The following is a 15000-nucleotide window of genomic DNA, read 5'->3' as shown; positions in this document are numbered from 1 at the left end:
GATTTGAGAGTGCAGAGAGGTAGAGAGAGAGAGAGAGAGAGAGAAAGAAAGAAAGAGAGAGAGGTAGAGAGAGAGAGAGAGAGAGAGAAAAAGAGAGATGGCAGCAGCAAGACTGTGTTGCATGTCACCGAGCGGCTCCACGGCCGCTTAACAGGGCGTGCTACAGTGTTAGCAGATCATTAAATTGCCTTGTTGACCGAGGCGCTGCGGAGATTAGCGGTGCGTGCGTTCTGCGCCACGCAGGTTGCCATATGTCTCCGTCTGCGCGCCTGGCCCTCCACACCTATATCTCATCCTGTTTACTCACATACAGTATCCTGGTCCCTGTTGCCGCTCCCACCTGCTGGCAGACCCGACCGGTTCGCGCCGATCACACACGCATGTACCCGTAAATCGCACCACAAACAAACAGTTTTTTGTCTTTCTTATTTGTCTGCTTTCCCATGTCAATCTCATCAGTTGTGCTTGAGGTGATTTTCATGTCAACAGACAGGCCATTGTTTGCGCCACTCCTTTCTCATTTTCTCGTGTTTGTCTAACTCGAGCGATATTTAGAATGCTTGTGAGATCAACCATGTAGTCGCCATTCTTTGAATAGCTTCATCCAATTACAAACGTGTCTAGTTTGCTGAGACGTTTCTTCAGTTACTTTTAATCCTGGTTGAACAAATGTATTGTTCTCGTACACAGCAACAGATGGCTAGCAATTACCTTTAACGTATATGCATTTAGCGTTTTCTTTTCTGTTTGCCTTAATGTACAGTCACTCATTCATGTTTGACGCTGCTAAATATAGCACCTTTTTCCCCTGGGTTTTGCATGTGCCTTTCCTGTGCTGGTTTGTGTGGGAGGCAGGATCAGTCATCACTAAAGGCCAACCGTGTGCTTGTGTAGGCAGGGGGCTCCCCTCCAGAAATTCAGACGAAATTTGGAGCACTACGTACATGAGAGCGCGCGCGCACACACACACACACACACACACACACACACACACACACACACACACACATACTGTAGCTCAAAGCTGGGCAGTCGCAAACGCACACACACTCTCCCAGAATTTGAATGAATTCCTTTCACTTGTAACTTTGCCCTATGACACGTACGGAAATGTGAAACCCATCTGATAAGCTTGGTGTGTGTGTGTGTGTGTGTGTGTGTGTGTGTGTGTGTGTGTGTGTGTGTGTGTGTGTGTGTGTGTGTGTGTGTGTGTGTGTGTGTGTGTGTGTGTGTGTGTGTGTGTGTGTGTGTGTGTGTGTGTGTGTGTGTGTGTGTGTGTGTGTGTGTGTGTGTGTGTGTGTGTGTGTGTGTGTGTGTGTGTGTGGTGGTCAAAGGCAGCCTGGATGAAACAGTGAAGTGGCCGGCCTCTGCTTAGCCTGTGGTCATATTCTTGTCTCATGATGTCATCCCACAATCTTGGTCTTTTTGAAGGGTCATACAAACACACATACTCTCTCTCTCTCTCTCACTCTCACACACACACACACACACACACACACACACACTCGTCTCTCCCTCCCTCTCTCTCTCTCTCTACGCCCCCCCCCCTTTCCAGTGCACAGCTGTGTGGCCTTGCCAAGACCCAGAGACCCGGCCTCCTCTCTCAACAGCTTCTTTATTACCGAGCCTCTAACAGAGTCACTGTAGAGAGCGCCTCTTCATGCTCTTATCACTCTTTCTCCTTCTCTCTCTCTCACTCTCTCTCTCTCTCTCTCTCTCTCTCTCTCTCTCTCTCTCTCTTCATTTTGCCTCTCAAGCTGGGATATTTTCTTTTCCTCGCATTCACCCTTTTTTTTACCACCTTCATCTCTCCTACTCTCTCTCTCTCTTTCTTTCTCTCTCTCTTTCTCCTCCTGCCTTGAATCTATTCTACTCTTTGTGCCTCCCTCGTTTTTTTTTCTTCTGTCTTTCTTTCTTTCTTCCCCCCCCCCCCCTTTCTCTTCTAACAGCCGCTTTGGCAATCAACCAAACTTATCAGGCTTCCTCCACTGAGGCGAGGAGACTGGGCTGGCCGAAGGGCCTCGGGAGCGCCGGGCTCCCGAGCGAGCACACAGGGGCGACATTTCTTTGGCCATGCCCCGGACTGTTTGTTTAATTGGACGAGTAATCGTCTGAGGAACATGGAAAGAATGAGAACCCCCCCCCCACCTCCACCCTCACCCCACACACACACACACACACACACACACACCGCCCCCCTATTTACTCAGATGGTTTACTGGTGTAGGTGCGAGGCCGTCCGGCGAGGCTAGCCGAGGCGGGCGGGCGAACGCGCTGTGGGAACATGCGCTTTGCTTTTCTTGGTATCAATGTCGGTTTCATGAGCGCTGTTTTTCCCAGCTCTCGGGCTTTGTTTGTTCTGGATGGCATGTTTGATTATTTATCGTAAGGGAAAAGGGAGTAGCTGGAGCAATAAACATGTGACTGCACTGTATTTTGTTTTCCACTGAGAAGGCCGTGTCCTTTAACAGATATTTGGAGCAGCAATAAACCTTTTATTTGCTTTCTGGAGGGGAGAGAGGGAGCGAGAGAGGGAGGGAGGGGGGGAGCGAGGGATTGGAGGGGTGAGGGTCAGACAGACGGAGGAAGAGCAGGATCAAAAAGCAGCTAGTGGTTCCTCTCTCAGCTTTCCTGTCCAGTCCGAGCTCCACTTATCGCCAGTAAAATAAATGTGTTGGCTGTTTATCAACGTCTGCCACCCCCTCACATGTCTTGCTCCAACAACCCCCCCCCCCCCCCCCATGCTCTCTTCACACAAAGTTTGTTTAGTCAACAGACTTTTGTTCTGCATGTTCCACCAAAAGGAAACTATGTAAATTTGTTTGAAGGAAGCTAGAAGACAGAAAGGAGGGGGGAAAAAAATGTATTCTGTTTCTTTTCTGTTGTTTCTTTGCACAGTCTGTTTGTGCAGAGAACTGTATCAGTTCAGCCAAGAACACATTGTCGTCGGGGGTTACATCTGTTGTGTTAAAAGCCAATAAGGATGGTCCCTGGGGAATGTCTCAAGTCTCAAACACAATAAAAAATATTTGTCTTTTGTGGGGTGGCTGTTTTTTCTCATCCATTTTATCTTTTTGTTTTTCCCCCTTTTTTTCTCTCTCAAAGGCTCTACAAGTTGCTCGCCAGATCCTCCTCCAGCAACAGCAACAACAGCAACAGCAGCAGCAGCAGCAGCAGCAGCAACAACAACAGTCTCATCAACAGCAGAGTGGTGCCATTAAATCCCCTAAGAGCAGCGAGAAGCCAGCCGGACTGCAGGTACAGTGCTGTAGCATATCTATTGGCTGTTGAGCACACGAGCAGAAGTGCTCCTGCCCCACCACAAACCCCTTTTAATGGTTAATGTCTTTCACACTGTGTGCAACATAAAACCTCTCGCTCTCACACACACACACACACACATACACAGATACATGCACATGCACATGAAACCACACACACACGTACAGTCACATGGACACATACCATCGATATCAGCTTCAAAACTAAACAAAGTCTAACCTTAAAAAAAACAAAAAAAGTGAAGTTCACCAGGGTTTAGCTGGTGTGTGTGTGTGTGTGTGTGTGTGTGTGTGTGTGTGTTTCCTTCTTTTTTTTATGTTGTTTTTGCTCTCTCCTCGGCATTGTTTGTTTGTCTTGCTGCTTCGCTGCATGCGTCTCAGTACAAAGTGTACCAGGCCAACTTCATAAACAGGAAATTATCAAAGGCAGGGCTGCGCACGTTGTGCGCTTGAATTTGTCTATTACCAGTGGGCCCCCGCGGTCAGGTGTGCCTCGTGCGACATCTGCGTGGATGGTGTCCTCTTTTTTGTCGTTTTTGTTTTTTTCTTTGTCTTTCTTTCTTTTTGCTCCCTAACGTAGCAGAGCCTCTACAGTAGATTAGAAATAGGTGGGGGGGTGGGTGGGTGGGGGGGGGTAGGTGAAAGTGTTGTTGGTTTGTGTTGAGCAGGGGCTGGTTAAGGCCATGGAGGAGGGAGGCTGGGGCTGGCTGTGAGCTTCTTATAGCCTGCGAGGTGCTCTAGGGCTCTACTGTACTCCGGCTTGATGAAAGAGAACCTGCAGCACATGAAGAGAGACAGAAGAGAGAGGGAGAGGGAGAAGAGGAAAGGAAGAGAGAATGAGAGAATGTGAACACGATGGCAAGTCTTCTTATTCTGGAGAGATCTGAGACACTGCCCACTCTACCTCCTCTTTCTTCTTCTCCCTCTCACTCACCCCTCCCTCTCTGCCATGCACACACACACTCACACACGCACACTCTCTCTCTCTCTCTCTCTCTCTCTCTCTCTCTCTCTCTCTCTCTCTCTCTCTCTCTCTCTCACACCCCCACCCCCACCCCCTGCACGCTGTTGCTCTCGGCCTCAGTCAGCAGGGGGCAGACAGGAGCAGCCATAACCTCCCCCCAGTACCCCCTCCACACCCCTGCACCCCCACCCCCACCCAGGGGGCTGAAGAGAGGCGTTTATTTGGAAGGCCCCTTTGTGATGCAAAAAGCAAATCCGGACCCCACACCCCCCCCCCATCTTCTCATTTTCATTTTTCCGCCGGTGCAACCCCCGTATTCTGTTGTTGTTGTTGTTCAGTCTCAAATAAGAACAGCTATCCGTGTCTGATGCAATATTTACGTTGATCTCAGGCAGGGCCGTTGGAAACAGCCGCAGATGTGTATCTCTGTTTGAATAAGGAGGGGTTGTTTGTTTCCCCGCGAAATCGCAAACGACTTCAGGGCATATTTGGTAATTAATACGACGGGGGCCCATTCTGTAGATCTGTGTTTGTGTGTATGTGTGTGTGAGAGAGTGTGTGTGTGTGTGTGTGTGTGTGTGTGTGTGTGTGTGTGTATATATAATATTTAATACCCCACTTTCCCATAGGGGGCCCCCGTTTTAATGAGCTGTTGTAGCAGCTAGGTCTAATGTCAGGTGGTGAAAGAAGGGCTTTGTTGTGCAGATGTCTCAGGAAGAGCTCCAGAGGATGAAATATGACTGTGGTGACCTTTCGCTTGTGTGCGTATTTGTCGAGATTCAAATAAGTTGAAAGGATCAAACCAAACAGTTTCCCCGAGTCAGGCTGGGAATTGTGTAGCAGAGGTCAACGGAGAAAGGGGGCCCGTCGAGCACATTCCGCCGCACGGGCAGTTGTTGGTACATAAGAAACCGGCCCCTGCTCCCGCTCAGACAAAGGCGAAATTAAAATTCTAATTTATTAATGTATACAGAGCGCTTGCCCAACCTGTCACTCAGCTATTGAAAGGAACACTGGGGTGGTGGAGTGTGTGTGTGTCTCTGTGTGTGTGTGTGTGTGTGTGTGTGTGTGTGTGCCTCCCTTCTTTTTTCCTCCCCTCCCTTCCTTTTCTTTGCTCTGCTGTGCTGTCTTTGTGAGCCGTATATATGCCCAGCGCAGTATCCAAGCAGATTGTCAACGGCCTTCTCTGCTGTGTTAACAGTGTGGTTCCTTGGCTGATACTCCGCTGATGCTGTTGGTGGGTAAATAGAGTGAGTGGGACAGCTGAAATGAGGCATCGGACAACAGCATAAATATGCCCACTCCCATTCCAATACACCCACTGTTGTACTCATCGCACTTAGATTTAGTTGATGCCGTTTACAATCACAAAGACAGTGACAGTGAAGATGTCAAAGGGCATCATCATTCATGCCTTAACAACATATACTCAAATACTAGTGAATCCTGCGTTTCATTGGCATAGGTGTAGTGTCTTTGGGCACCTGTGTTGCACTGGCTGGTTTATCATGCTTCTCCAAGGTTGCATCTGCGTGTGACATTAGCAGGGGGAGAATTGTTGATTCTGTTGCCTGTCCCCAGGGGAGGGCTCCGTCTAAGACCCTCTAAGATGTCTAATGAACAGCCTAGGCCTCCTCAGACGTCATTCCGACCGTCCTGTTAATCAACCTCCTCAAGCCGGAGAAAGGCGTCACCAGAAGATTCCGCGACAATACTGTGGCGAAGCTGTCACTTTAATGGGGAGATATGGATCAGTGGTGGTGGAGGCTGCTCCTGCCAAACCTTTATCAAAGGGAGCCCTGGAAGATCTCCTTGATTGAGAATTAAAGTCGTGTTAAGTCGACTTAAATGAAACGCGCCCCCCCCCTCGTCGTTTTTCATCTGAACACGTGTGCGTGTTTTTGATCATCCCATGTTGTTTTTCTTCTTTTTTCTTTTTTTTTTTTCTCGTCTTTTTTTCTTTCCTCGCGACGCCGTGAACAAACCGTAGATCTTCCCGTTGGCACTTGAAAGCACCTGCTGGCCGCATCTGCCCGTCAGAGCGAGGCGCGCGGAGCATCTGCCAGCGGGAGCGGCGGCGAGCTGCGACGACAGGGGCGGCGGGGCTCGAGTGTAGCCCAAACACACTTGACTGGTCAAAAAACGCGCGAGTAAATTAGCGTCGGGATGACACGAGTAATTAAACGAGCTCGCATGGCACTTTACCTCACCGTTTACACCTAGCGGTGGCAAAGGAAGAGAGAGGGAGGGGGAAGAGGGAGAGAGAGAGAGAGAGAGAGAAAGAGAGAGAGGGAGAGAGAGAGAGGGAGAGAAAAACTCCCACCTTGCTAATTACGGTTATCACTGGAATGGTAGGGCCTGAGTCATTAGTTCCATGTGCATTTAATTAGTGGCAGGCTGAAATTGGATTTAACTTATTACTTTTTCATGGATCACTTTCTTGTCATCACTTCAAATTGGATTGCAGCCCCAGGTAACTAATTATGCCAGCCGCGGGATCGAGAGTGGAGAAATAGGTAATTAGGGAAGAATTCTGTCGGACCCTCACTGATAGTCCACTTTCGCGGCGGAGTGTGTGCGAGAGCTGCGCGTGCGGCGAAAACAAGCCTCGTTTTTAAGGAGCCGCGGAGAGAGAGAGAGAGAAAGAGAGAGAGAGAGAGAGAAAGAGGCTCTCGTGGTGAACTACCCACGGCTGCAAGGGATCATGGGAAAAGTGGCGAGCCACCTGGCACCGCTGCGACATGACGCGCGGCGAGGGATGGCGATGGCGGGCGCCAGCGCGCTCTCGCCACCACCAGGGTGCCTGAACGGGGGCTGAGAATAAGCAGCGTTTCCCTTCCTGACTCGTGCCTTTTTAATTGTGCCTCGAAATACATTCCGCCGCAGCTCATCGCCACCTTGGCTGTCACCGACGCTTCAAGTCAAAGGTGCGAAAAAAATAGTGAAAACGGTGGCGGGCGAGGCACCAAGCTGGCTTCATTTGGAATGGTTGCACTAACTGTCAATTGGTGTCACTCCGACACCCCCCTGTGACGGCAGTTCAGCTGTGTCGGTTTGGCCCCGCCTCCCCATAGGCTGGATCAACACGCGGCCTTTCTTGCTATCTATAGGACTCGGCGTATAGGTAAAGAAATTCAAGTGGCCTTTTAGTGCATTATGGTGACTTCCTCTCTCATTGTGCCGCATGTTTCCACGTTGGTCGGATGTGTGTGTTCCATACGGCGCCGTTGCCGTGTTCCTCCGCAGAAGAATGAGCTATTCAGTGTTGGGGGTGTTATCGGACAGACCTGTGGATATTGCAAGTAAATGGAACAAGATTAAAGTGAAAGCAAAGCAAGTGGCCTATGTTTTAGACTACTCAGTCAAGGAAACCACACACTCCCGCCTCCCCCCCCCCACCCCCCACACCTCCACCTTCACCACGACCCCCCCCCCCCTCCTCCTCCCTTCCTGTCCCCCCGTGCTACCTTCTCTTTGTAGCTTTGTAGTCACATGTAGTAGAGGGCAACTACAGGTCAGACGGTGAAGTGCTTTTGCTTTTAGCCTCTATGAAAGCCGTGTAAATTTTACCTTTCCAGCCCCCCTCCCCAGGCTCGTTGGCTGCCGGCCCTCTCTACGTGTTCATTTGCTCTCCCCTGACGAGTGTTTCATGATATACCGCAGGTCCCCCCCCCCCCCCTTCTCTTTCATCCTCCTAGTCTCTTTCTGTCTCTCTGACATACACACACACACACTCACACACACACACACACACACACAGAGAGAGACATAGGCACATTCTCTCTCTCTCTCACACACACACACACATTCTAGTCCCTCTTTCACATCTTTGTCAGTCTCTCTCTCACTGTCATTTGTTGGCTTAGGATCTGTGTGTGTGTGCGTGTGTGTGTGTGTGTGTGTGTGTGTGTGTGTGTGTGTGTGTGTGTGTGTGCCCCCTCCTCTCCAACTACTGTTTTTTGTTGTGGACCCGTGGCATTGTCCTGACACATGTACACCACGGCGCTGCAATCTGTAAGTCATTAGAGCGCGGTCGGTGCTGGAGCAGGCTGGAGACACTCCAGAGCTCCCAGGCCCTCGTGCAGAGGCCTGGCCCACCGCCTCCCTCCTCTCCTCTACCCTACCCTGCTCTCTCCTCCTCTATCTTCCTTTTACCTCCTCTCCTCTCTCCTCTCTCCTCCTCTCCCCTACTCTCTTCCTCTCTTCTCTCCTTCTCTATCCTCCTTTTATCTCCTCTCCTCTCTCCTCTCATCTCCTCTTTTCTTTTCTTCTCTTCTCCTCTTCTCCTGCTTTTCTTTTTCTCACTTTGACATATCTCCTCTCTGCTGTTCTTTTCTCTTCATGTCCTTTCCTCAACTCAGCTCTCCTCTCTTCTCTGTTTTTCCTCTTCATCTTCTCCTCTCCTCCTTTCACATCTTCACATCCTCTGTCCTCGTCTCTTCTCCTCTTCCTCTCCTCTCATGTCCTCTCCCCTCTGTCTTCACACTCTGGTGCCTGTTGGTATGAGGTGACAACGACCCCCCCCCACCCCCCCCCCCCCCCCCCCCCCCCTCCACACACACACACACACACACACACATGCACACACTCACTCACACTCTGGCGTGCATCCCGTGCAGGAAGGGCCAGCTGCGATAGCGCGAACAATGGGGCCGGCCGCCACCGCCGCCGCCGCCGCTGCCTCGCCTTGATCCACTCCGGTCCCCCCGCCGGTCCCCCCCCCCACCCCCCTACACTCTCAAATTAGCAAAAGCAATCAAGGGCCTCGCGCCACTCCGTGTGGACGGCCGTCCGTGGGCCGCCGGGGGACGCCGGGAGCGAGAGCAATCAGCGACGCGGCCCCGGCACGGGCCGTCCGATCATTTACTGGAACCGCGGACGCACAGGACTGCGCTGCTCTCGCTCTGGCCCAGGGGCCATTTTCTGGAGCGAAAGAGAGAGAGCGAGAGAGAGAGAGAGAGAGAGAGAGGGAGAGAGAGAAAATAAAACAGCGAAAGTGTGTCAAATCCAACCCACTGTGGACTGTGTCAGGATTGAGGTGGTTTGAGCTCATTTCTTTTGGTTTAGTTCATGTCCCAGGCCGGTTTGTTTTAAAATGCTGCGTTCGTTTAAACTCCGGATTGTGTGGGTGTGCGTACAGATGTGCTTCCCTCTGTGAGGGAAGAAGGGAGAGAGAGAGAGAGAGAAAGAGATGGAGGGAGGGAGGGAGGGAGCTAAAAGGTTGTGTGGTAATGAATTCTTATTTCATTTGTCTTCGTTACCCTGCTGTGATATCACATGCCAGGAATGATCAACATATCACTGATTCCACGTCTCAGTTAGCGAGAATCAGGCTGCGCCGAGCACTTTTTTCCGACCCTCAACGGTTTGTTTTTTCTTGTCATATTGTAAAAATGCATTATGTGTACTGTGTGTATTAGAAACAGGTTTGGGTAATTCTGTCAGAATGAAGTCATCTCACGCTTTTCCAGACGGCCGGCTGCTGTGGCGCTCAGTCGCGCGCGTGCGGGTAGAAGGCGCAGACATCAGATGGCTGTCGCGTTGACTCCACTCACGGCCCTTAAAGCCACATTGCCATTTTCAAGACCTTTTTAGATGAGTCCTGACGTCTGCCTTCCAGCTCCTCTCTCTCTCTCCCTCTTTCTCTCTCTTTCTCGTTTTCTCTCTCTCTCTCTCTCTCTCTCTCTCTCTCTCTCTCTTTCTCTCTCATGCTCTTTTCACTTTCCCTTTTTGTCCCTTTCTCTATGCCTCTCCCTCTGTCTCACTCTCTTTCTCTCTGTCTGTCTCTTTCTCTCCATCTCTGTCTGTCTCTTTCTCTCCATCTCTGTCTGTCTCTTTCTCGCCATCTCTCTCTCTCTCTTTCTCTCTTTCTCTCTCTTTCTCTCTCTCTCCCCTCAAGTCTTGTGTCCTTACATCATTGGCTGCCACAGTGTCTTGTTGTCAGCCGTATGTTGTTAGTGGGTGATTCATGCTTCCTCGGGGGGGGGGAACGGATAGATGTACACCAAGCCACATACTGTACATCACGCTTGAGAGAGAAGCACCCACAGCCACAGGGCAGCGTTTGTGCCCCAGCGTCCTCCTCCTCCTCCTCCTCCTCCGCCTCCTCCGCCTCCTCCTCCCCTGCCACCCAGCCACCCCACCCTTCTGTGGGAGGTTTATTGTTTCCAGTGATTCCTGTGTGTGGTGGAGTCCATCCCTGCTCCCCACGCCCCCCTCCTCCTCCTCCTCCTCCTGTGGCTCACCTCTCGGTTCTGGCGTCGGCTTCACAGCGAGGCCGTGTGGTTAGAGCGCACATTCTGAGGTTAGCTTGTGTTCACAGCGCAGTCGCTCGCACATCTGTATTCCACAACTTTAGCCATCATTGTTTTTATTCCAAACCCCCACCCCCCCCCCTGCCCCCACTACCACCGCCATCCCCAAAACCCCTCGATACACACACACACACACACACACACACTCCATACCTTGTGACCTTAACGGTTTTATTTGGTTTTAACTGTGTCTCTGTATAAAGTAGTCACTCTCTGGCAGAAATAAGACCGTGGCCAGTTCTGAATCGATTATTAGGTTTCCCCTTGTAGTAATTTAACACAGGTTGTTTTCTGTTCACCCCACAATGTTTATCTCAAGTGCTTCCGCACAACGCTCGAGTTGAGGAATGCGCACCAGGGCTGTGTGTGTGTGTGTGTGTGTGTGTGTGTGTGTGTGTGTGTGTGTGTGTGTGTGTGTGTGCGTGCGCGCGTTGGGGTTCCGTGAGTGCCGGACAGGGAGAGGCAACTCCTGCCGCTGCTAAATCAAGCGCTAAATGACTTTATCGGAAAACAGATGAGCGAAGTCGGCGGCCATGATGGAGGAGCGGCACGGGCCAGGCGTCCTCTCCTCGCATCTCCTCGTCCGTCCGCGTGTCTCGCGGATGCCTCGTCACTTTCACGTCCCGTTTTTCATGCCGTTATGGTAGGCATGTGCCCTAAAATATGTTTTTTTTTTTACGTTTGAAAACAGGAAGTCTGCTTTCTGCTGAACCAGCTATTTGAATTTAAAAAAAAAAAAAAAAACTGAAGTCATGTACCCGATTGACGGTACGGGTTTCTGGTCATTTCTGAACTCGAAATGTTGTGATGAGGCATTTTGGTAGAGACGCCCATTCAAAGCAAGCCATTATGAGTAAATCACAATAATATATAATGAAAACAATGTTCCCCCACCCACCTAATTTGTACGGCGCACCAAGTGAAAAAGTTCATGTTTTGACTAACTGAAAAACCACAGCCCGACAGAGAACACAAAAGAAAGCCAAACTCCAGCACATGCTGGCGGCCCAGGACAGGAAATATTTAGTCAATTACAAAACACGGTGTGCTCCTCCTCTGGTCGAAATGAGCATGCAGTCCTCGAGAAAAAAAAAGAAGGAAAAAAAACACGCAAACCGACGAGCAGAAGCATGTGTTGTTTCTTTGTTCAATGAAATGCATGCTTAATAGTTAAACAAGAGCATATTGCATCAGCAGATGTCATTTTGTAACTACTGAGCGCAGCGCGCTAATGAGCCCGGTCCTCTGGTGGAGACGTAACGCACACGCACGCACACGCCAGGGAGACGTGTGAACGCACCGGCCGACCGACCGAGCAACCAACCAACCAACGAGCGAGGGAGAAAATGAACTAAAGAGAGAAGAAGAGTTAAGGACAGGGAGAGAGAGAGAGAGGGAGGTAAAAAGACGAGTGAAAGAGAGAGAGAGAACGAGGGAGAGGTTAAAGATCCTCTCACACCCTGAGCATTAATGAAATGAGTGACATTCAGAGGGCTGGAGCCTTACGGATGAAGGTTATATTCAGTGCAGCAGCTGTCGGCTGTTATGTTTCACACCTGCTCCGGGTGCCCTGTTCCAGTAAACAATAGCATTAGTTTAGACAGAGGCGTGAGATGTATGTTTTCGATGATAGATGAGGCCCCGACGTCATACCTGCCATACCTCCCACACGCACAGCGTAGCACACACAAGACAAGAGAGCCCGGGGCTGCCTACAGACACGCTCGCCATTTGGGTTCACTAAACTACAGTGCAGAAACACTTGGAAGGTACAGTAATGCCACAAGGCTGGACGTCACTGGACTGTGGTTGTGTGTCTGCGTGTGTGTGTGTGTGTGTTTGTGTGTGTGTGCATGCATGTGTGCGTGCGTGTCTCTGTGTGTGCATATGCGTGTGTGTGTGTGTGTGCGGTTCGTGTGTGCGTGTTTGTGGTAATGTGTAACGTGAGCCTCAGTCATTGTCACAGTCCTTGCTATCGGTCAGATCAGCTCAGACATGCATCCAGATGAGACATGAACTCATATCTCTCTCTCTATCACGCACTCTCTCTCTCTCTCTCTCTCTCTCTCTCTCTCTCTCTCTCTCTCTCTCTCTCTCTCTCTCTCTCGCGCGCGCGCGCTTGCTCGCGCTTTCTCTCTCTCTGTCTCACCACAGAGATTAGTAATGCTTTACCATGCTGTCTGGTGGCTCTCATAGGTGCAGTAACTCACTTGCGTCTTCCCTGTGCTTCTTCAAAACAAGATATTGATGATTAGTGCGTCAAAGCGACAGCCAAACAGCAGAGAGAGAGAGACAGAAAGAAAGGAGTGGATGAAAGCAAAGGAAGAAAGAGAGGAGAGGATGAAAAAGAAGAAAACATACCATTTGTTTCAACACATCAGTGGCTGTGTGTAATTACTCCGTGCGCGGGAGGCAGAGGATCAGGACGCGAGTGAGCAAGGGGGAAGCGCGCGAGGCTTGAACTGTGTGTCTGCTAAATTTATCATGAGGCCGTTGGGAGCATTGAAATGAGAACAGTGGCCTATTACTGCTAAGAAGGTGTTTTATTGAGAATATGCCGACATGCCACCCCAGGGAGACAGCTAGGGAGAAGAAGTAGTGTGGCCAGAAGAGAGACCAATGTGTGTGTGTGTGTGTGTGTGGGGGGGGGGGGGGGGGGGGGAGGTGTGTGTGTGTGTGTGTGTGTGTGGGGGGGGGGTGCTGTAGTGGGCCGGAGGAGGAGCAGTGTTGCGAGTGTGTCAGAGAGACAATAAAGAGCCCTTTCTTCCATTTAATTATTCACTACGATATGTATTGGAATTGTCACTTTTGACGCATGAGGTCTTTAAGTCAATAATTTATATAGGTCACCTGACAGGAGGAACTGGTTGTTGGTTATTTTGCCATTACACCCATGGTGTTGTCAGATTTATCTGCATACAGTTGCCCTTCCTGTTTTTTGTCTTAATTGTCTTGAGTCACTCAGTTTTTTAATGCCAATATCCTGTTTACATAAATCTATTTATTCCATTTATGGACTATTCATTTTCTTATGTTGTGTTTATGGTGGTGTTGTTGCAGTTGTTTCTACCAGTATCAGTGGGTATAAAAATTTAACATTTATTGTTTTGAATTATTAAGTGTGCTGTTTATTTATTATTGAGTTAAAGGAAAAATAAGTTATAGCTTTAGGCAAAGTGATTGAAATGACTGAAAGCAAAAAAAAGCAACCCATGTATTCTCGGCTGCCCTGATGTGTAGTACAGATCTGTCCAGCAGGGGGCAGAGCTCTGTGTAACTTCCTACACATTTCTGAAACATAATCATCTAAAATAAATGAGGATGTTTGTGTGTGTTTGCTTGTTTGTGTATGAGTGTGTGTGTGTCTCTCTCTCTGTGTATGGTGATGATTAATAACTCTTTACTCTTTCCTGTCCATTACTTTACTCCATGCAGTAGAGTAAAATAGCACCATTTGAATAATAATTATAATGTTGAGAATAAATCTAATGCACTGTACTGGCTCAACAGTGCTACAAATACCATTAGTAATTATTCATAACATTGTTGTAATAGAGACTATAAATAATTATGATGTGCTAGTAACAAACAGAAAGATGTTGTCCTGCAATTTAAAGTTCAGGAATACTGAAAGAATTTTGCATTTAAAAGGAATTCGGATTTAATGGGGACTTCACTAATTACAGGATGAAGATATAATTAGAACACCATTTAAATTCATATTCTTTAATGTTTGTAGTATGGTAACAGTTAATCAGCACGCAGCATTGTTTAATTGTGACAAGAAAATAAGCAAACTAGTGCAATGTTGTCATTTGTTGTTTTTGTCAGTATTCCGTAAACATTAACAGGGAACAAAATGATCACGTGAACCTTTTTTTCCAACTTCACGTGTTTTGTTTGAAATGTGGGTCAGAGCTTTTGTCCTGGTCTTGTAAACAATTCTGCATAAGAGAACAATAAAGCGCTGATAAAGAGTTAGTTTTTTTTTCTTTTTGTCCTCCTCCTTCCTTTCTTCTCTCTGTCTTTCTTTTTTCTTCTGCCCAGCAGATAGCTTGTGTTTACTTATCTGTTGTTTAATTAAAGGGCTTCTCTTTCCCTGAGCTCCATTGTTTCAATGGCACGGCCAGAGGTCAAGGGGTTAACAGCCTTCAACTGTGTATTTTTTTTCCTCCCTTTTTTTTTAAAGGGGCCCACTCACAAAGACAAGTCTTCACCTGCAAACGGGGGGCCCCCGCTGTGTCTCTTTGTGCGGCCCATTTGAATTGATTATGTTTAGGGGCTGGTTGTGATTGGTGGAGAAGGGCGTGGTTGATTGGGTAGTTTAGTATCTTGTCAGCTGGGGAGCAACCTTAGCGCGTGCAATCTGTCTGTATCCCGAGGAAATAGCTGGAGATGCCACTGCTCAGCGGCGCTTAGCTTGCCTGCCTGCTTCTCTCTC

The 15000-nt window shown here is 49.1% G+C and overlaps 1 protein-coding gene across 10 annotated transcripts in view; it reads left to right on the top strand.

Annotated features, from left to right (window-relative positions):
- The window catches only part of foxp1b (forkhead box P1b), a 181226-nt gene that overhangs the window by 107751 nt on the left and 58475 nt on the right, over positions 1-15000 (top strand). For 9 of the 10 annotated variants that reach the window (XM_062545753.1, XM_062545761.1, XM_062545760.1 and 6 more), the window contains one exon: positions 3106-3258. In XM_062545753.1, coding sequence (XP_062401737.1) covers positions 3106-3258 — 153 coding nt within the window. Of the gene's footprint in view, positions 1-3105; positions 3259-14881 lie in introns of those variants that run through there. The other variant, XM_062545762.1, reaches the window with a different exon arrangement.

Source organism: Sardina pilchardus, chromosome 9 (assembly GCF_963854185.1).
Source record: "Sardina pilchardus chromosome 9, fSarPil1.1, whole genome shotgun sequence".
Classification (NCBI taxonomy): Eukaryota; Metazoa; Chordata; class Actinopteri; order Clupeiformes; family Clupeidae; genus Sardina; species Sardina pilchardus.
The sequence above is the reverse complement of the archived record's forward strand: the minus strand, read 5'-3'. Positions and strand labels throughout refer to the sequence as shown.